At 39.2% G+C, this 22664-nt stretch overlaps 2 protein-coding genes across 3 annotated transcripts; one reads left to right on the forward strand and one right to left on the reverse strand.

Moving 5' to 3' along the window:
* The first annotated feature begins 744 nt into the window (after nt 1-744).
* On the forward strand, nt 745-1486 carry LOC131224007 (VQ motif-containing protein 25-like). Its single transcript, XM_058219595.1, has one exon. It carries the CDS (start codon nt 792-794, stop codon nt 1290-1292), a length of 501 nt encoding a protein of 166 aa, XP_058075578.1. The 5' UTR covers nt 745-791; the 3' UTR covers nt 1293-1486.
* Nucleotides 1487-7556: 6070 nt separating this feature from the next.
* LOC131222380 (probable plastid-lipid-associated protein 13, chloroplastic) lies at nt 7557-22456 on the reverse strand. Of its 2 annotated transcripts, none has more exons than XM_058217422.1 (7): nt 22054-22450; nt 17197-17318; nt 17020-17103; nt 16429-16525; nt 10965-11181; nt 9505-9557; nt 7557-7779 (listed from the first exon to the last, which is right to left on the reverse strand). In XM_058217422.1, exons 1-7 carry the CDS (start codon nt 22273-22275, stop codon nt 7681-7683), a joined length of 894 nt encoding a protein of 297 aa, XP_058073405.1. In that variant the 5' UTR covers nt 22276-22450; the 3' UTR covers nt 7557-7680. The 2 variants fall into 2 exon arrangements, with proteins under 2 accessions (XP_058073405.1, XP_058073404.1); XM_058217421.1 differs by lacking the exon at nt 7557-7779 and adding an exon at nt 8708-9016 and having other exon boundaries at nt 22054-22456.
* Nucleotides 22457-22664: the final 208 nt, after the last annotated feature.

Genomic DNA, 22664 nt, shown 5'->3' on the forward strand with positions numbered 1-22664 from the left:
TCGCTGTCACACTATTTTCTGTGCTGAGTTCCACTGGAGTCTTGGATTTAACTCGGTCTTTGGATATTGCCTAAAATGATCTCTCCAGATGGATGGAAAGTGTGGATACAAAAAATACATCATGGTGGGGCCCACGGAACTTAATGACGTCACTTCAGTAGGTAGTCTCGCTAATCAAACTGTCATTAGCTAATCCGCGCCCACTTGCAATTCATTCATCCAATTCGCGCTTTACACTGACGTACTGGTCTGTTGTTTTTTCATTTCATCCTTTTGCGCGACTCAAAAAGTAGCGTCAGTCGCCGTCCACAGGGGCCCACATGGTGAGTAGTCATATAATCGGTACCGTCCATATTTTTAAATACATTATATTAAAATAATTAAAACAAAATTATACTGAATACATACCTTTGAAAATTAATATCTTAAAACAAATTTATAACATTCAAAAGAAAAAGTTTTAATGGTTCCATTCAACTTTGAGAATCAAAGGTTAGGATCATTATTGAATATTGATTATGTAAAATTTTCTTATGAATGAAAGTGTTAAAAAAAATCAACGGTTTAAATCATCATATCATCTAAGGATTTGGGCTCCAATGGGTTGCGACACATGCAGATGTATGTTAGACGCGACGGAGGTAAAATGAACTCGTAATAAAATCGGGTTCAAGTCTCTCTATCTACTTAAGCCGCCTTTGTCTTCCTTCCTTCGAAACGTCTCTCTTCCCCTCTCTCTCTCTCTCTCTCTCTCTCTTTTCTCACGTGAGAACTTCGATTCAAATCCCAGCATGGAGGAGGTGATGAATCCCCACACGTGCAAGCCCATCTCGCCGTCGCCGGCCCTCGCCATACGCAAGGAATCGCATCTGGCATCGAAATTCAAGCCAAAAATACGCATTGTCCACATATTCGCGCCGGAGATCATAAAAACCGACGTGGCGAATTTCAGGGAGCTGGTGCAAAGGCTCACAGGGAAGCCGGCCCGGAGGAGGGCCGGAAAGAAGAAGAAGGCGCCAGCCACATCAAGCGACGTATCGGAGAGCGACGCATCAGAGAGCACGTGGTTCAATCCAGCGGAGGGGATGGGCGAGTTGGGAAGCGGGCCGCAGGGATTGGGGTTTAGTGAGAGACTGAAAGAGGAGGAAGAGGAGATGTGGGGAGTTGAGAATTCGAGTTTCTTTGGTGGGTTGGGAGATTTGGATAGTTTTATTCAGGGGCTGAGTGAATTTCCATTAGTTCCATTGAGTTCTTCTCATTTGGATGTGTTTGGGGAAACACACCTTTCTTAGAAATCCATCTTCTTTTCATTTGGGTGTGTTTGGGTCGACACATATTTCTTAGAAAACCATAGTTTCAATGCAAGTTTTTAAATTATTTTTTTTAAGGTGTGGGTTTTGTTCCTTGTTGGGTTTTAGATGTGGGTTTTTCTTAATTCCATCTATTTATCTTTCTTTCTCCTCCTTTTTTTTTTTTTTTTTTCTTTTTTTTGCCTCTTCTAGAACTTTGTTGTAAATACATTGGAGGGACATATACATATATCTCATTTTTGCTACTTGGGCAATTCTCTCTCTCTATCTATCTATCTACAGTGCATTCCATGCCTGGCATTTTCGATAATCCAGATTGTGTGCCAGATACACATGTAACATGTGCATGGTGATCCGAACAAGGGATCCAGTGGGCCCCATCGTTGATTGGTCATGACCAGAAGTTTCTTTGATTGGTTATCTTAATCATCATCTGATAAATGGGCCTTCCTTTTCCTTATTGAATGATAACCTTTGCCCTCCTTTTTGGCCCCACTAATTAAAAGGCTAGGATTGTCCAGAGATTGTGAATTATGGAAAATGGCCAAATGTCCAATCAAGTAGTAGGAACCAGATGAACGGTTTCGATCTGTCCATGTGTGTGACGGTTTCACGAATCCTGGTGCTACATTTTCATGTCCGAGTCAAGATTTTGTTCTTTTCATGTTTCCCTTGCTTTCGTTCTTTTCTGTTTGGATCTCTCTCTCTCTCTCTCAAATGATGTCAACGGATTGATTTCCATGTTGGAGAAACAGAACATGGGATTGATGTTAAAACACGAGTGAGATCCAGGCCACTCATCAGGTGGGCCAACTTGTCTCTCAGCCGTGTGTCATACTCAAGTGGCCCACCTGATGACCAGACCATCCTAGTAGACGCCACCTGATGAATGGTGCAGATCTTGCACGCGTGTTGCGAGCGAGTTTAGCGCTGTCGTTGGATAGAAATGGAGCGCATGCATCCATTGATAGTTGTTTTTTTTTCCCCCTCTAATTTTCAATTAAAAGGAATATCGTTTGGCAAACCACGAACTAAGATATTGTATTAGTTTACTTTTCTTTCAAGTCTCATTTATTTAAAGAGCTTATTCCTTAACAAGTCATTGTAACCTGGATTGCAAAACCTTATTGGATGGTTGTCCATTAATTGTTTTCCATAGTGTGGCCCACCTGATTATTGGATAGGCCTGATTTTTTGTGCATCCCATTATCACGGCAAGGATCACTTAATGCACGGGTTGATGGGACAAACACAATATGTTGGGCCCCACAAAGGCAATAGTGTATAAGCAGGTCGCTAGGCAGGTGAATAACTTGTCTTAAAAGAAGCTTAGTTATTCTACCGCCACTGAACCACCCTCCATTGTTATTATTATTATTATTTTATCACGCGGCAAGTCGTCTATCACTATTCAAGCCGGTGTATTATCAGGGAGGAAATCTTTGATACTCTGGCTGCGTAAGATGTATGATAAGCAGGCACTTAGAAATTATTTAGAAATTGCATACGTGGCATACAAGTTAATCAAGTTAAAGGGTCCACACTATAGGTCCCAGTTTAGATCGGTAATGAACCAAGAGTTACACTTATTTTATTATATGATATCATCGGATTGACGGACATTTATTGGCTGGTTAAAAATTAAAATATCCGGTTATCCTAATTCAACCCGCAAGTGCCCACTAAATAAATGTAAACAATCTGATTGCAATTTTAGAAAAGCTATTTTTAATTTTTTAATTTTATTTTAATAGGTATCCCTTCGTTCTCTGGTGAGACGTTTGAGAGAGAGAGAGAGAGAGAGAGAGAGAGAGAGAGAGAGAGAGAGAGAGATTGTAGGGGCTTGTGGTCCAAAAGTGCCTCTTCATGAAACTCGGCTGAGTCAACTCAACTGAATTTGATTTTAAGTACACTAGCATCTGATACACATGGGATTGAATTTGGGCCACTATCATTTTCTTTTTAAAAGTCATTTTTATGGCCATCTGATAAGTGTGATTTTCATGAGATGATCCCAAAACAATGGGGCTTACGATCTAGACGGTCCAAAAATTCACATAAATGTATCTTACATCTTTATCACCACTATTTAAGTGGGGCACAGGGAAGAGGGTTGGCATAACAAAAAATCAACTGCTGAGCAGATGATATCCATTCATTGGACCATTTTTTATTTTATTTTTTAAACAAATAAATAAAAGTTTTACCTGATTGGTGACTTTTGCCGTGTGGTCCATGCAAGGTAGGCCCAACAGATGGACGACCCAAACCTTATTTTATTTTACGAAGACGTAGAGTGCATGAACACATGGGAAGCGGATTGCGTACTGAGTAAACTCTGTGGGGCCCACCGATGATGTATGTGTCTCATCCGCGCTGTCCCTAAGTTTTCTCTTCTAATTTTATAGGATGAAATTAAAATTTAACTGTATACAAATCTCACGTGGACCACACCACAAGAAAAACTGGGGATAATGACGTCCACAGTTGGAATATTTATAGTGCCCACAGTGATTTTTATTTGTCATCCAACCTGTTCATAAGGTCTCATACAGACATGGATAAAGGGACAATAAAAATATCAGCTTGATTTAAAATTTCTGTGGCTGCCAAGAAGTTTTCAACAGTAATCGTTTAATTCAAACTGTTTCCTATGGGGTGATCCACTTGAGATTTTTTATATTTAAATTTTTGGATCATTTCTTAAAATGGGCTACTAAAACAGATGGACGGTGTGGATAAGACACATACATCACTGCGGGTCCCACATAGTTTACTCAGTACGTAATCCGCTTCCAAAAACATGGCTTCAAATTAACTTTCTTGCATTATACAATGGTAGGGATTCGATATACGTGCTGACTGTATATACGTACAAAGATAAAATGTATACGAACGATCTTTATTCTTTGCCAAATCCAGGCGCGTGTAAAAGTCAGCTAATGCACAGGCCACCACATATGCCAGCGTGGCATACGTGTAATATCCAAGCCATCCACCAGAAGGGCACCAATTTGTTGATTTCCTCTTCGAAAAATCACATTGGTCCACTGGTCAGATGGGCCACAAGTTACTAATCATATGTACGGTTGTGAAAAAATCGGCTGAGGTTTTCTAACCCGTCCGCTTATTTCTAATATCATGGCAGACCTACTAAGTAGACAACCTTCATCTTTCGGTCGTAGCATCCACATGGCGAGGTCCACATGATGGATGAATTGGATATGTTCTCTTTTTCATTTTTTTTTTTTTAAAAAAAAAAATTATAAATATCCTTAAGGAATCTGACGCGGATTGTGTGATGACCCTGCCACCACCGACCTCCATGATGGCAGGACTTTGTGGGGCCCACTGTGATCTATGTGTTTTATCCACGCCGTCCATCCGTTTTTCCCAGCTTATTTTAGGGCATGAGGCTAAAATTAAAGCATATCCAAAGTTCAAGTGGACCACACCACATGAAACAGTGGGGATTGGATGCCCACCGTTGAAAATTTCATTGGCCACAGAAGTTTCACGCAATCCGCGTCCAAAGAAATCACCTCAAGATGTCTCGGTAAGGTATATTATGCAAGAAAGAGATTCCAACAGAGATCAAACTCAGTTCATTCCATTGGAGGAGATATGTCTGATGTCTCTACCAGCTCGACTAACAAGTCGGAGATGATGGGGGCGGATTTGATCGGAGCGGAGCAACATCGAGTTCGGACGTGTTGTATATACCCACCGTCCATCCGGTGTTCCAGCTCATTTTAGGGTATGCGCCAAAAAATGAAGCAGATCCAAATCTCAGGTGGACCACACCATAGGAATCAGTGGTGATTGAAAATCAGGTGGACCACACCACACCTATGATGGGCCACATCCCAAAAATCACACCGAACTGGCTAAATTTTCCATTGGTGGACTTGTAAAAGAAAATAGATGGCTGTTAAGGAAAGGTCAACCGAAGTGGATTCCCATTTATTTTTATTTTTTAAAAACAGTCCAATCCAAGGGTTAGGATCCACCAATCGGTGTGAACTTTGAAATATATCCAAAGTGAGGCCCACCAGACGATTGACACATCTGACCCACATATGCTTGAAACATGAGTTAAGTGACAGAAAGTGACAAACCTTCCATGTTTCTCGGACATAAAGAGAAATATTCTTACACACGGTTTGAACTTTCACACGCAAACTCTCCTTTCCTGCGAATGATATGTTAGTTGTGTATGACATCAGAACCGTGCAATAGGTGGGCCGTATCATTAGAAGCACCTATGACGAAAACCAGGATGGCCTATTCATCAGGCAGGTTAAGACTGTCGAAATCAATCAGCAACCAATAGTCTGACTCATAGTAGGTGGGTGGCCCACCAAATGAGTGGGTTATTCCAATTTTCGGTCCAAGATTTACTGGTATGGCCCACCTTTTCCACAGCTCGGATGGTTTCACTGAAGCGACAAATGAGCATAAAACAAAAAACAAAAAAACGTTGTATGCTGTATGTGAACATCTCCTTTGAAAAATAGCAGAGGCTTAAAAGCATTGTCATTTAAAAAAGATAGGAGAAGAGAATTAGGCCTATCTTACAACCTAAAAAAAGCTCTTACGGCACATCTTAATCACGAATTTAGTTGGGATTTGATTAATTAAGCGTTGTAGGCAGCAACCAACACATCAGTCGACCGGCGCAAAGAGGTGTGTTTGATGCAACAGTGACCCATCAATAAATAATTAAGAACCTGAAAACGATGGTTTCGACATTAACGAGAGTTGCATTAATCATACACGCCCTTCTACCGCGTGCGAGACCTGAGCATGTAGACAACATGGCTCAATTAGATGGTTAAAAACGTAGTTCTAAAACTTGCCGACTTGACTCGAAACTCCGGCCTGAGTTGCAGCAAGATTTCGAGCCAAGTTGCTGGGAAACTCGGTCCAGTAACAGCTCTGCTTGAACTTGGGGAGACTCATGGTGACTGAAACCGAATCACTCGATTAGAGGAATTTTACTTGGCCCAACATCAAATCGAGATGAGGTTTTGGAACAATGGTAAAATCACCAAAGACATTGACCAAACACAAACACGTGATTGGCCGGATGAATGGAACCGTCCTATTTGTGGGCCATGTAGGCTCAGTTGTCCCATACACATGCTAGGTTGGCCCATGTGGCCGTATTTAGAGAATGTGGACGGGAGAGCAAGAGTCTGGATTAATATGAAACACATGGGTTGCAAGTCAATGATTGTTTTGTTGACCCTAGTAGATGCCTGATAAAAGGAGAAAAAAAAAAAACCATGCTTCCTACCTTTCACGTTCTTTTCGATTCGGTCGGTGGGGCTATGCAAATGCAAACCAAAACCAAGCAATATGCATTTCATTGCAAGGAGAATGATAGGATGTTGGGCGTTGTACGGATGGGCACCTTCCCCTATTGTATATGCAATACTCACCAAAATCAATCGGCCTAAATAGTGGGACCCACCACAGATGGGTGGTTGACCAAAATACGCACTGGACATGACGCTAACAGCGATTGATGGGGGGTGTGAAACAAATGATAATTTATTAAAGGTCAAAATTGTCTAATCAATCTGATTTGGCGAAATGAATCATCTACATTGATTCCCCGCTATTTGCGTGTTTGAATTTAAATACATGCTGTGTTTTGTGTGGGGAATCTGCCTCAGCACCGCATTTGTAATATAATGCCCAAGATCCATCATTCCCTGCATCATAGGATGGTAGAATGGTAGACTTAACGACTTAAGCTTGGCCCCAACGCTACTTTCCTAGCTTCTGCAGAAGTCAAACACGATGGCAACAACCTCAACATTATAATAGGAAAAATCCAAGTGAGTAATCCTTAATTATAAGTCGATGACGTTTCACAATTTTCATCTTCCCAAACAGCTAAAACACACACAAAAAAAAAAAGGTCAGAAAGATACCCTTCTGAAATGGAAAAGTCCCCCTGGAACCTCTTTCATCCTTACCCACTGATTACTCCATCATTAATGGAATTTTCTTCTCCTCTTTCCCACTGATTCCTCTATCAGTAATGGAATTTTCTTCTCCTCTTTCAAGAGAACCTTCATCCCAAAGACTAAATAGCAGATGCAACAAAGGAGGAGCAAAAAACACAAACCAAACACTAAATTCAATGATGCCATGATGTTTTTTTTTTGGGTTAGCTTGTTAGTACACACCCATGTCAGTACACACACTCCATGTTAGCCACCCCCACTAGGAATCGATACCAAGACCTCAATTTGATGCCATGATGTTATAAAGCCTCAATTTACAAAATAGCGGCGTACATCATTTGCATGAATTTCACATTGAATGGGACTTTTTCCATTCTCGGAGGTTCTAGTACTTAGCTCTCATACTCTGCAATGGGTTCGACGGGCATGGGTGATGGAGGCCCTTCCAACCTCGTAAGAACATCTGGTATTCCAGTGGTATCCCTTATTATCTGCAAGAAAAGATCCAAAACCCACTCTTAGCTAACAACAATACTCAAAATTGTAGACCTAATAATAACATAGCAACAACAATTATATCCATCTTGTGACCGCAGTATGGAACAGGCAGGGGAAGTCTTTTTACGGTCTGTTTGGACACCCTCCCTCAATAGCAGCTTCCCGAAAAAAGTTGGTTTCAAGCCTGCTTTTCAGTGGACTCAGCAGCAAACAGTCAGGGTTTTAGCGTCTATTTCGTCGAACGGGAGATAACACAGGGTTTGCAAGGTGCATCCAAACGCGCAAGATTGACTGCCGTTTGGATCATTTAAAGCATTACAGGCTTCATTATAACCTTCCTTTGACAGTGACACTTCTTTTGCAAATTTGGTGGATTGATAGAATAAATCATTAACTGACCATGATGGTTTATGCTGACTGACCAAAGTTAACTGATCATGATGGTTTATGCTGACAAATGTAGCAAATGGCATACGATATTTATTTGTTAAATACATGACATCAAATGTAACAATATCTCCAAATTTAGAGTATGCCAGACTAGCCCTAGCATCAACCCAGAAAGCACTGCACGATCACAGCTCTTCATCCTGATCCATTGCATTAAAAAAAAAAAGGGTTTAAAGCTTAGCTACAAATAAAATACTCCTGCAGTGCATTCACATCTCTTGATGCAGTTTGCCTGTCACTGCTTATCAATAGCATTTCTACAATCTTCTGAGAAAATGAACGATTTCCAACTCCACAATTTTGTTTGCTAATACAAAATCTTCGATGATCTTACAGACTTACCCACAGAAGACCAAATATTCATTGCATTATTCTCAGGTGAAAGGAGTTTCTTGTGTGAGTGAAAAGGTGAACGTTTCTTGGATCAAGCTCATGTGTGTATTCCCACAATCTTTTTTTTTTAAAAAAAAAACTCAATTCTTTTATCTTCATCATTGCTTTACACCCGCTCTTTAATGTACTTTGTAAGTTGTCTACAATCTACATATTCGTTTTCCTCCATATCTCCATAACACAAACATTCTGACAATGCACAATATACCTCATTAACTTTCTTTGACCTAACTGTGAATGGTTCAACCATGCTGAAACCCAACCTCCTAGCATATTCATTGTAGTGATAGTTTGCTGCTTGACATAAGGCTCCAACTCTATATCCACAAGGCTTTTTAGTGGGGCATTCGTCTCCAACTTCTGAACTTGACGTCTCTTCCATGTCATCTTCAGACCCACCAACATCGACACCAACTTGCATGTCATATTCAGTATGATATGGTGGAATTTTCAACATGAAATCAATACATATGGTCTGTCCTACTTTTGGGTTCAATTTTCCTCTCTTGCTAAGTTAACTAAAGGGAGAATATTAGGGCTGCCGGCGGGTGAGTCCTACATTGGTTTGGGCCTAGTGATTTTGAACTCATCAGCACAGCCTGTCATGACAAGCCTATTATTATTATTATTATTATTATTATTATTTCCATTTATTTTGCTTGGCACAGACCTGACTGATTGAGTCATTGACAGCCCGGCCCTAGTGAATATAACTGACAGCTCTAGGCAAGAATTTCCACAGGGCCCTGGCTTGTAACAAGGTCAGCATATAAGAAGCCAAGAAATAGGAGTCTTGAAATTTTCAGAAGCAATTGTAAATGTTTTTCACAGGTTAGTGAAATTTGTTGTGCAACACTAAAATAAATGAAGCGCACCAGTATTTCTTCATCAAGGTAAGAAATCATAAACAGTCTCTGAAAAGTCCCACCTGCAGCAAAGCACAAATTTAGTAGAGTTTACATCCGATTTGTCAAAGAAATCTCTAGTCAGCATAAAACAGAACATGAGCCTGCTAACTAGTGTTTTTAAAGTCTGTTACCAAAAGCCAAAGTATGCATCTCCAGAATCTCAATTGTTTCAAGTGAAGTTTTATGCTATGAAATAACAGAGAGATTAAATGGAATGGCAGTGAAATGTTGAGGGTGCATTTGAGTGAATGCAGGTTTGTGAAACCCCAAAAAGTATCATCCATTGAATCACAAATTTTGGATTTCTTTATTCAGAATAGAAACCCCAAGATTCATGGTTTGTGGTGGAAATAGTGCCTTTTTGGTTTCAAATCTTAAAAGCTGCGCGGCAAGCAAACACCACTTTTTGCAGTTTGGAACAAAAGTGGAGATGTCAAATTCCTGGATTTGGCAGAAGCCCAAATGTAGCTTAACACAACTTTAAAATGTCTAATTGTCCTCGATTCTCTATATGATTCAGCTATAAATCTATACTATATATAATGGGCGGAGCTTTTAGACATTTTCGCCACTGCAATTAATTTTCTTACTGCCGAGAACTTTGGATATTCAAAGGATGTGGGAAGAATTTCAAATGTAGGGTTATTTTGGGAACTAAAAAATGTGGCTTTTGTGAGTCGTACAGTTCAGATATAACCCAAATAAAAGCTTTGAAGGGCTTAGATTCAAGCAGTGATCGACAGCTCAAGCCAAAATAGGGAAGCAGACACTCGAATGGGCCAGAAAGTTGGAAACAGTTGGAATGGGTTGTCGACCGTTGGAGTGTAGCCGCAACCTTTCCCTCCCTCTCCTTCATCTTCTTCCCTAAGCCTCCCCCTTATCTCTCCTTCCCTCTCTCCATGTGCGTAATTTCAAGGTAGGATCAAACAAGTGGATGGAAAAGGGACTGGCTTGAAAGTGTAGCTTACCAAAAACTTACCTTTAAAAGGAAGGCTCAACAGGTCCTATAGAAAATCTATTTCCATAGAAAAGGTAATATACTATATTATAGAGACCATGCAAGCGACAATATGTTAAACAATACATTTCTGGTGGTCTTTAGGCAGTGTCTGAAACTTCTGCCTTTGTTTTCTATGTTTTTCACAATGTAGATTGCTTCAGAGCCTGTAGGAGCTTTGCAACGCATCATGTTTGGATACCCCACAAGGAAATTTACTTTATAAAAAAAAAAAAAAAGGTAATGGAGGTCTTCCAGCAGATGAATTAAAAAAAAAAAATCAAAATCAAAATTTGCATGGCATCTAAATAAAGGCATCTGAAACCATAAAGTTCATAATGAGAATGAAAGGAATGTGAATTAGAAGAAATGGTCTTCCTAGTCTTAACAGGATAATATTATAAGAACTGCAAGGTACCGTATTACTTACTAAGTGGAATTTTCAGTCCATTGGCCACAGCATCCTTTATAGGAGCAGGAAGTTGCTCTAATGTACCAACTGCTTGTCCAAACACCCCCTTTAGTTGTTCAGGTACTGCCTCATCACTGATTTTTGGTGTTTCAAAAATCCCTTCGACGTATTCTTCCCTCATTCGAAGTGGTCCTTCTACAGAGAGTTTGGTGCTCAGAATGAACTTACTTTCTATCTGCACATTGAAGGACATAAGCTTCAAAAACACTTCAGATCAACCAAAACAATTACAGTTGTGATTCCAATAAGAGTTGCATGTGCAAAATGGAAAAGTTTTCCATTTTATTTCATTGAATGAAACTAAATGTCAGGTCTTCTATTATGCAGAGATTTAAAATCCTAACTTGCCATCCGAACATCAGCACAAAACAATGGAATAATATGATATCATCAAGACTAAATTCCCCTGGGGCATGTAAATATGGGGATCAACCCAAACTTCAAAGGGCAACCATAGAAGAGGGCCAGGCATTCGGAGGTCACATGACATGTAACCATCGTGCCACTTTATTCAAATGCCCTTGCCTCCATTTATAAACCAGATAGGTTTATGCTTTGGGACCTAAGTCAACAGTGTCCATGACGCCCTGATGTACAGCAACTGACACGCGAAAGAGAGAAGTCAATACTTGATCTTTACCAAAATTACTATGCATGGCTTCAACTAGTCTCATAAAAATAGCAAACATCCAAAACTAGATCGTTCTTCTTGTCCTCTTCCAGCTTGATGGCTAATGGACATTTTGAAATATTATATGTCATGCAAATATTCTATGAAAGAGAACCTCACATAGTATGGCCATTCTTTCAGTGATGTTCCATAGTGGAGTTTCTTAATGCACCAGCCACCACATGCTCAAGCAAGGTAAGTATACCATATTCCATGTATGGCTCAAAATGTTCTGTTTGCTTCTATTTATTCTAGGACGGAAGGATTTTTTTGAGAATACAAAAGATTGTCTTTCCACTATAAAAATCCACTTGATTTTTCAGGTTCTTAGGTGGGGGTTGACATACACTAATGGTTCTGAAAAAGGGTATCCTATATGCCGATACAGGTGTATCGTATTCGTATCAGCATGAGACAATACAAGACAGGGGTCTGTATTGGCCCATGTCAAAAAATCCAACCTGCATCGGCAATTCGGCACCATTACACTTTACCTGTATCAGTAGAACTGAAACGATCTTTAAAAAACCCCAACTGGCCTCTTTTTTCAGATTTATCTCCTCTATTCCTTTCAAACTTTTTTGGCAAAGAGATTGTTCAAAGCATATTTCTGACCAGATTTATGCTAGATTTGAGGATCTAAACATGGCTTTTTAAATCAAAATGAAGGTTTGAAGGGCTGGTACCCGATTTGGGGAAAATCAAAAGAAAAGATTAAAAACATTTTTTTATTATTACTAGAATCAAGTTGAAACAATATTATAAACCCAAATTGGTTAAATCATGTTTGATTTGTTCTCAATTTGTTGTTTTTTTTTTTTTTTTAAAAAAAAAAAATTAAATTTTTACGCTGGAATTTTCTGAAATTTTCAGATTTTAAAAAAATAAAAATTCAACTAAATGTTGTAATGATGCATAAGTAGTCCTTTAATACTATAGATCTACAGATTTCACACATACATTGGTTGATTTTTTTTAAAAAAAAAATTTAATTTTTTAATTTTTGTATTTTCAGGTTAATATTTTGGGCATTTTCTGGAATTTTTATTTTTCCGAAAATAATTTTATGGAAATGAATCTAATGATATATCTAGGAAAATCTATGTTTGTTTTGAATATAGATTTACCATTTGCTACATTTATCATTCAATACTGGATTTAAATTATTTTTCTATTTTTGGGCCATTTTTTAGGAATTTTTCAATTATTTTTTTTTCCAAAATTTCTTGAAGGGAATGATAGATATATGATGTTTAAACGTAGATCTAAGTTCTTTGAACATAGATCTAAATTTTATATGTTGTAATGTTATTTTCAATGTATTTTCGCCCTTTTTTTTGGAAATTTTTAATTTGTTTTTCTAATTTTTCTTCAAAAATCAGATTGGAGATATGAATAATTAGCACTGTTCGTACATAGATCTACCATACGAATTGTAATCTTGTTTTTTTATAGGCCCAATGGTGAATGAATTGTCATTTTCACTTCTTTTTTCTTTTCTTATCAATTTTTGTAATTTTTTGCTGTTTGTTTATTTTTATTAAAGTTGGAAGTAATTGTTTTATTAGTCTTATTGTATTTTATTGAATGTCAGTTGTTTTGCGATTTCATGTATTTCTTTAATTAGTTTATTTAGTATGTCACAGTACAACATTTTCTCTTTATTTTGGTGTTTTTGCAAATTGGACTATCGATTGTGGAGTTGTGTTTGTTAGATAACTTGAGTTGTAGACCTTATGGTGGGCACTTGTTTAGTGGAATGTACTATGAATTGTTGTCTATTGGAGATTTGGATTGGGTAACTTGGGTTTCAACCGTTGTCTATTGGAGATTGGGTTGCTGCTTGAGCTTGGTGGTTGACAGTCGATGACTTGACGTTAGGGAAGCAGTCAAGAATGATAACAAGGATGTAGGGTGGCAACACGGGTAAGAATATGAGGGAATAGACAGCAAATAATATGCAGGTATTATAATAGGAGCACAAACTGGGCATAGCTCGATTAAAACAACACTTGACCCATTAAAAGGGTCAAATTTCTAGGTGTCCAAGTGTCCCTAAGAAAGTAAGGGAGCGGATGAAACAAAATCTAGAAGAAATTAAAGAGAAAAAGATGATGAGAGAGAAGGAGAAAAAGGTCACCCTTGATGCATGTCAGGCAGAGGTGTTTGGCACTCATGGGCAAGGCATCAATGAGGATATTGAGTTAGGGGAGAACTCAAATAGGGAGATTACTAAGGTGAGGAGGAAAAGTATACAAACTACTCATGAAGATGAGCAACAACGGCAGATGTTCAGGAAGACTGAGTCAGTTTGTGATTTGAGGGGGAGTAGTGGGGCTACTGGTAGTGGCAGTGGAGGATGAGGGGTTCTCATTATGCCTTTAGCATGCGATGGCAAAAGCCAAGTGGCCTCAGTTGACAACCTTCTTAGCCCAATATTCATAATGTTAATGAGGACAGGGGGGAGCAACAGGCACCTCTTGGTGATGAGATGGTATTTAGAAAGGCCACTGGCAAGCAAAAGCAAGCAAATGTGATCAAAACAGATTATAAATAATCTTGGGAAGACACCAGTGAAGTTATTTTCCTATAATAGCATCCATCCACATATTGTTGATTCTTATGACATTGACACAAAGTATTCGAATGAATTATGAGCTTATGTGCAATCATTTAGAAGAATATGACAAGTAGAGGATGCACAATCATGTGCTTTGGTTGGACTGGCCCAACTAGATTGATCATGATAAATTTCATAGCCTACTCCCAACTGGGTACAATGTTCATTAGAATCGCTGATGCAGCTGATGAAGTGAAGAATACTAAATATCTATTTAGCTCGATAGATAGAATGGTGGAAGAAAATGGGCGAGTCATGTCATGCATATTGTCACTGATAATGAGGCATCATATAAGGCAACAGGAAAGTTACTTTTGGAGAAGAAGCTTCATCTGGTTGGTCACCTTGGGAAAAAAAGAAGAGTGTATCAAAGTTGGTTGAGAAGCCAAGGTTGATTACAACGTATATATACAATTACACTTAGATAATTGCCCTCATGAAGAAGTTTACAGGCGGACAAGAATCGTTGAGGCCAGAGGCGACAAGATTCGTCGTAAATTTTATAGCCATGAAGAGTTTATATAATCATAGAGGAATGCTTACAGTAGGTAAACTCATATGAAAAGAAGACGAGTGGCACACTAGCGGAAATGTGTGCAATTATAATACACAAAAACTACTGGAAGAAAGTCCTAGAAATTATGAAAGTAATGCTTACATGGACTCTGAGTAAACAGTGGGGCACAGAAGTCCAATCAGGTGATGTTTAAGGTCCTATATATCAGCTGGTTGCATGTTTGCGGTTTTTTTTTTTTGGCAACCGTAGTATCCAGCCGTACGGTTGCTTGAAATGCAGGTTTCGAGGCTTTTACAGAAATTGAACCGCATATACAGCGATGGTTTTATATAATTGCCCATATGGCTCTGCTATATTTGGAGAAGTAATTTTTTAATTGGAAGTCTTTATTCAGTTTCCTAGTTTGAATACTCTTTTAAAAGCAGTTGGAGCAGGACTAGATAAGCATGTGGGGACCACTGAGGTGCAAGTAAGAAAGAACATCTACAAGTTACTTTCTAGAGTATTCTAGATGATTTTGTAGCCTATATGGGAATGGCACAGAGCTGGACTTGTGAAACATCATGACACATTGATTATTGATTGACTGAGATTTTTGGTTTAGTTCATTCTTGTTTCCAGTGATGGGATTTAAAAACATAGCAACACAATGCCACTAGAACCCCTTTGGTGCGACTCCATTTGGTTTGCATGGAGGAATTCCACATATTTATCCTTTATTTTCTGTTCCCCTTTTATTCTTCCAGGTGTGGGGATTGATTGGAGATCGACTGAAGCACCTAGAGAGATGGGGAATTGACCATCAAATATGGTACTTCTTGCTTCTAATTTTATTTCAACCCTTGGGCTACTTTAGTAGACAAGCTGCATCCATGTCATACCAGTGCCTTATCCATGCTATATCTAGTGAAAATAGAACCTGAACTTCAAAATCCAGCCAGACACTTGTATTGAGCTTTTACAATACAAGCAATGAGAGTATTAGGAAGCTAATAAGCATGTAAGTAATGAGTGTAACATAGAATGGAAAACCAAACCAACGGCTACACTATGTTCACAAAACACTAGCTAAAAAAAACCTCCACTTACAGCATGTAGCTTTCAGTAAAAATAAGTAAAATGTGAAATGCTAACGACTTCATAAAGGGCTAACACAGAAATACGAGGTAGATCATATGCTTTGAAGATTAATTTATTTATTTATTAACAATTTCACAATGGACCCAGCTTTTCTAAATCAGATTATAGATGTGTACATTACATGGATCTAAATATTTTATTTAGCCTGCCTAGGAATGATCAGCAACAGTTATAGGACTTCTATGAATTACGGGCATTTCACAGCTTTGCTCTTTAGCTCATATTTGCAAGGACCAACAGAACAAGAAACCAACAGCATGGTTTTAAAATGACAAAGAATTGTGATGGATCTAAATATCTTCTTTAGCCTTCTAAGGAATGATCAGCAACAGCTGTAGAACTTTCTCAAATTACAGGCATTTCACTGCTCTTTAGGTCATTTTTGCAAGGATCAACAGCACAAGAAACAAACAGCATTGCTTTAACATGAAGAAAAGAGTGATGAGCATAATTCAAGTCACACAATGAGAAATACCGAGTTCAAAAACTTCAGATTTGCTGTAGCTTTTGCATATCCATCCTTGACCAGCACATCCAATCCTAATAAGTTTGCTACAGTCGATGGAAATCTCCTGTGAAGACACCTCGGTTGTGTCAATAAAATTAGCTCACCTTTCATTCAACCAATCTGACACCAGAAGATAGGGCTGCAATAAGCATCTTCTTCCATCAATCATTCTCGTCAAAACATTGATAATTTACATGCACTCATGTAATGGAAAACTGCATTCCACCAATAACAGTTTTGAAGCAACAAAATGTTGTTTAATAACACATTGCATCACAAACCATGTTTGTGTATGGAGTGACAACCATTTTTCAGTACATAGTAAAATGTAAATGTGGAGGAACTGGCAATGATTCTTTGCAAACAACTGACCAGAAAAAGAAAAGAAAAAAAGAAAAAAGGATTCACAAAATCTTAAATTTACATTTCAGTATATCCTTACAAAGCTGCCTTTAGAAGACCCTTGGAATGGACTTGCTGAAAGATTTCAACATTTACACTAACAATCAAGTGGCATAATGAATTATGTTGAAAAATTCCAGCCAGAATAGTACTTACTCAAACAAACTCCTTGCAGCAAATAATCCAGGGCTACCAGCACCAAACCACTCAAAATTCCACCGACCTTCCAGAAAGGGGGACCTAAACACAAAATTAAGTAAATACCATGTCCAAAACATACAAGAAAAAAAAAATGAACTTCTGATTTTCCAATTTCTTGGAGAAGAAACATACGTTGTGGGTCGGGGCGTGGGATTCAGGCGCTCCAGACCCGTGATCCTCTCATTCACATCGATCCGATGCATATCCGTCGTCTTTCCACTAACGAGAGCCTCAAGACCCCCAGCATCCTTAAACTGAAAAGGTACATCCATAAAGACTTCCTGATATGAATTGATAATTCTTTCAAGCTAAAAATAAGAGAAGCTCCTGAATGTTCAAAGATGGCCAAAGCAGAAAATTCTTAGAATGCTAAGAATCCATTAACATTCAAGCAATTCAGTTAAAAGAATCGCAATTCAGCAACACAAAAATTCAAAATAACCAAGGAAATGTGACACAAATCCTAACGATCTCTACATTTCCAAAACCATAATTTACATCAAAGGATTATTTAAAAAAAAAAAAAAAACTACGAAAATGAAACTGACCAACAAAATCGAAACATGAACAATCTTTTACTTCAATAACCAAATTATAGCAAAGAGCAAACAATAATTTGTGAAAAGTAATGACTAATGAAAATTCAGCAAAAGAATCACAATCCCAGATATATCCTACCATCTCATTTTCAAAACCCTAACGTTATGGTTTTTATTTCTTAATAAGCCCTATTTGGAAGGGTATCTTGCACATGAGTGAGATGGCATGTGAGAGGATGAGATGTGATTAGAGTAGAGTTGTTATCTTTTTGTTCTTTTTTTTTATTTGTTCCCAAACATGGTGAGTCTAGGCTATTAAGTAGCACAAAATAATATGAAAAATCACAGAGAATTTTCATTAAAACAGTGCTTCTTGTACTAGGAGGCAGATCTACCCTCTAAGTGGATTAAAACACATACACCTTGCTCATTCATGAGTAGAGATCTACCCTTTTCATATCAATGCAGCAATCTTGAGCATGCCCCAAGCAGGAACAAGGGCAGGAGAAGACAATGGAGGCTAAGGTAGATAGGTTAGAAGAGGAGGCCCAACAACATTCTAAATCCCTACGTGGAATCAAGGAGACACTTGCTGCCATGAGCCTCCAATATAAACAGCCAGCATCATCTATGCTCAAAGATGGGGAGAGATAATACCCGTGGTTGAGATGAGCAGATTGATTCTGATGCATCCAAAGTGGAGCCGACCGCAATGGAGGGACAGTGATTCAAGCCAGAAGATACATGTCTCGATTTCCTGAAGTTGGGTATGAAGGAGGAGATTGGGAATGAAGTCCAAATGTTTAGTCCCACTACTTTGGTGACCACTATCAGCCTAGCTTGCATGCAAGACGAGGAACTTCAATGCCTAAGGTGTAGTGCGAAGATTCCAATAACTTGCCAGGCCACCAGACCTACCCTGACGACCTCCAAACTCGGGATTCCACCAATCAAGAAACCAACTTGGGTGGAAATGGAGCACAGGGACAGGGGCCTCCATTATAACTGTGACGAGAAATTTGGTCCAGGCCATGATCCATCACTGCAAAATTGCAACAACTATTTGTGTTGGATGATGATGAAAGGAAGGGGCAGAAGACGAAGAGGAACCAGATGATGAGAGCAACACGCCGGAGATTTCAGTGCATGCACTTTCTAGCCTTTCTCCACTGCAAACCATGTGAGTTATGGGGATGATTAAACGGCAGACAGTATCTATTCTCATTGATACCGGGAGCACACATAACTTCATCGATGGGAGCCTAGCACAACGCCTCAAATGCCTAATCTCCAGCATTTCGGCTTTTGACGTAACAGTGGCAGACAAAGAAAAGCTACATTGCATGGGAAAATGCAAGGATGTGGAGATGGCAATCCAAGGGTATTGTTTAAGGTTGGTATCTATGATTCTATCTTCTTCCATTGAAAGGTTCGAATGTGTTGCTCGGAATTCAATGGCTCCGACAGCTGAGTATTGTTGTATGGGACTTTAACAAGTTGACCATGGATTTCAATATGGATGGGCATTCGTATCACTTATAGAGGGGTGGTTCGCTGGAGAGGTCCAGCCTACTAGACTGCATTCAATGAAAAGATTCTACGGCATCCGACATTTCCAAGAAAGATAGCCGCACACATGACAGGCATTATGAGTTTCTCGTTATGCCATCCGGTCTCACAAACGTGCCATCAACATTGCAAATCCTCATTAATGATATATTTAGACCATACTTACATTTTACAGTGATTTATTCAGATATTTCTTTACAATATTCAGGTGTATAGCCCCACTTCAAAGGACCATCTACATCACGTACGGATAGCATTGGACCACTTACGAGCTAATCCATTATAAAAGATCCAAATGCATTTTTGGAAGTTCGATCATTGCGTGGATTTTTGGGATTGACAGGTTATAACAGTAAGTTCGTAAATGATTACAGCAAGATTAGTGATCCTCTTACACTGCTATTGCGGAAGGATAGCTTTCATTGGACTAAAGTGGCAGATAGTGCTTTTGAAGCTCCAAAGACAGCGGTGACGACTACACCAATAATGGCCTTGAAGGATTTTTCAAAGACTTTCATCATTGAGTGTGATGCTTCTGGGGAAGGAATTACAATGGTACTAACACAAGAAGGAAGGCCTATTGCCTTTTCCAACAAGGAATTATCTGGAAAGAATCCGGCACTCTCTACCTATAAGAAAGAAATGTTAGCAATCATCCACACTGTTACTAAGTAATGCCTGTACCTCCTTGGTAGGCACTTCCAAATAAATACGGACGATGGAACCCTCAAGTATTTTCTTGAACAACAGGTCTCCTCTCTTGAGCAACAGAAGTGAGTGTCTAAACTCCTCATGATTGTGAGATAATATATTGCCAGGAAAGGGAAATGTGGTGGTCAATGATTTCTCCCACCAGTTCGAGGAAGGTTCAGAGGTAACTACTTCAGTGCCACAATTCATGATTACCAAAGATGAAGAAAGAGCACCAGGAGTTCCTTGAAACCGACGACATTATGCAACAACTGCAAATGGATCCTATGGTCTTGCCAGGATACAAGTTGCACACCTCTCAATTGTACTACAAGGGGAGGGTGGTCCTGCAAATTGAGTCACAATTAAAGGACGCTCTCTTATGTGAATTTCATGCAACTACATCTGCAGGACATTCAGGGTATTTGCAGATGTACAAGAGGTTATCATAGGGCTTGTTTTGGCAGGGTATGCGCAAGGAAGTCAAATATTTGTAGCTGAGTGCGACATATGTCAACAGAATAAATATGAAACAGTTTCTCCACTGGAACTGTTATAGTCGTAACCCTTACCGGATCGAATATGGCAAGGCATCTCGATGGACTTTATTGATGTGTTGCCTCTGCCGGAAGAGAAGAGCAAGGTAATGGTGGTTGTAGATAGGCTCTCTAAGTATGGACACTTTTTGGCTCTCTCTCATCCCTATACGGCAACTTCGGGGGTGCAAGTGTTCGTACATGATGCTTTGAAGCTCCACAAGATGCCTTGCTCGATTGTCAGCAAAGGTGATCCCGTGTTTATTAGCAAGTTTTGGCAGGAATATTTCGTGATGCAAGGAACACAATTACACATGAACATGCCCTATCACCCACAGACTGATGGTCAGACAAAGGCTCTTAACCGTTGTTTAGAAACACGTTTGCAATGTTTCACAGGAGGAAGGCCATGACAATCGGTAAAATGGTTCCATAGGCTGAGTGGCGGTACAATAACACGTATCAAATGGCTGCCAAAATGTCCCCATTTGAAGTGGTGTACGGTTGTCCACCTGTAAGCATAAGCTCCAATCTGCCTGAGACAACCAATGCAGACCACGTTGACTGAGAACTGCGTAGCTCTGATCAAATCCTTCGTTAACTGAAGGAAAATCTCTTTATGGAACAGAACCGATTGAAAGTGCAACACAATGAACACGGATCAGAGTGGTGTTTCAATGAAGATGACATGATTTATCTCAAGCTGCAGCGGCATCGACGAGCTTCATTAGCCATGCGTTCCAGTCACAAGTTGGCACCCCGTTATTATGGGCCATTCAAGTGATTCAACAAATCGGACCAGTGGCATATAAGTTTGATCTTCCACTAGGATTTAAATTACACCCAATATTCCATGTTTCTATGCTTAAAATGAAAATTGGAAGTGGAATTAGTCTGCATCCAAAGCTACCTCTGGTGAACGATGAAGAAGTTCTTCAACTTGAATACTATGATATTCTGGATAGGCAAGTAGTCAAGAAAGGTAATATGGCAATAACAAAAGTATTAGTACAATGGACCCACTCGCCAGAGGAAGATGCATTGTAGGAGGAGTACTATCGGCTCAAGGGGCACTTCCCATTTTCGAACCTAACTTAAGGGCAAGGCTCATTTGAAGGAGGGAAGAACATTGTGGGTGTTTTTTTTTCTTTCTTTCTTAATAAGTTCTATTTGGAAGGACATCTTGCAAGTGAGATGGCATTTGAGAGGATAATGTGTGATTAGTGTCGAGATGTTACTCTTTTTTTTTTCCTTTTTTTATTTGTTTCCGAGTATGGTGAGAGTCTTGGCTATTACGTACATATGAAATTATATGAAAAATCACACAGGAGGCTAATCAATTTTCATTAAAGCAGTACTTCTTGCACTAGGAGGCCAATCTACCCTCTAAGTGGATTAAAACACAGAGATCTTGCTCATTCGTGAGTAGAGATCTACCACCTTATTTACATCAAAACAAATTGAAAAATCAGAAAAATCCACACATCAGGTACGAATGCATACAATTCTCGTAATTCTCATGAAATTCTTTAAACATCCTCAAACCCATCGATTCCCACATTCCTGAAACCCTAACGCAGCAAACCAAAAAATAAATAAATAAATAAAATAAGAACCAGAGAGTTATTTAAAAAACAGGATGAATTGGTACTTACAGCAAGAAGAAGCGACTCCTTTGCTGACAGTCTCTCCATCTCTTTCGCGTAATTGGCCGAGGCACCCTGAACTGTCTGCTGCACCATGGCCCTGCAACCTCTGCCACTCAATTTTCTGGGACCCCGACGACGGATTCCATTCCCGGGGATCCGGCTATTTTCTGGCCATCTGGTCGTACGGAATCCTCCAAAAGCGGGAGTGAGATCGAGAAGGGCAGCCATGGAAGAAGAAAAGTCCAGATAACGGAGAAAGAGGTTTCAGACAGATATCAGAGGGTTGCGGTATTTATAAAAGGAAAGAAAGGGAAAACCGGAGCCGTTGGGAAATGAAAAGATCGAAATCATTGGAGGTTGGAAGGTACCGGTAATACTATACAATAACACTCAAATCTGTGGGGCCATCATCTTGTAAGCACTTCCCATGTTTGAAACGCAAGCTTACCATACTTCGTAGTGTTAACTAGAGTTTTGGATCTGCCTCATTTTTGGACAAAAAGGGTTGTACATTGTTGATAAACAGATAAATGACGGTGGCCCACACAAATATGATCGGATGATGGTTAAAGATCTGACCCAAATCAGCTTCCGTTTATATTCCAACGGTGATTTTG

The sequence above is a fragment of the Magnolia sinica genome, chromosome 13 (genome assembly GCF_029962835.1).
Source record: "Magnolia sinica isolate HGM2019 chromosome 13, MsV1, whole genome shotgun sequence".
Lineage (NCBI taxonomy): Eukaryota > Viridiplantae > Streptophyta > Magnoliopsida > Magnoliales > Magnoliaceae > Magnolia > Magnolia sinica.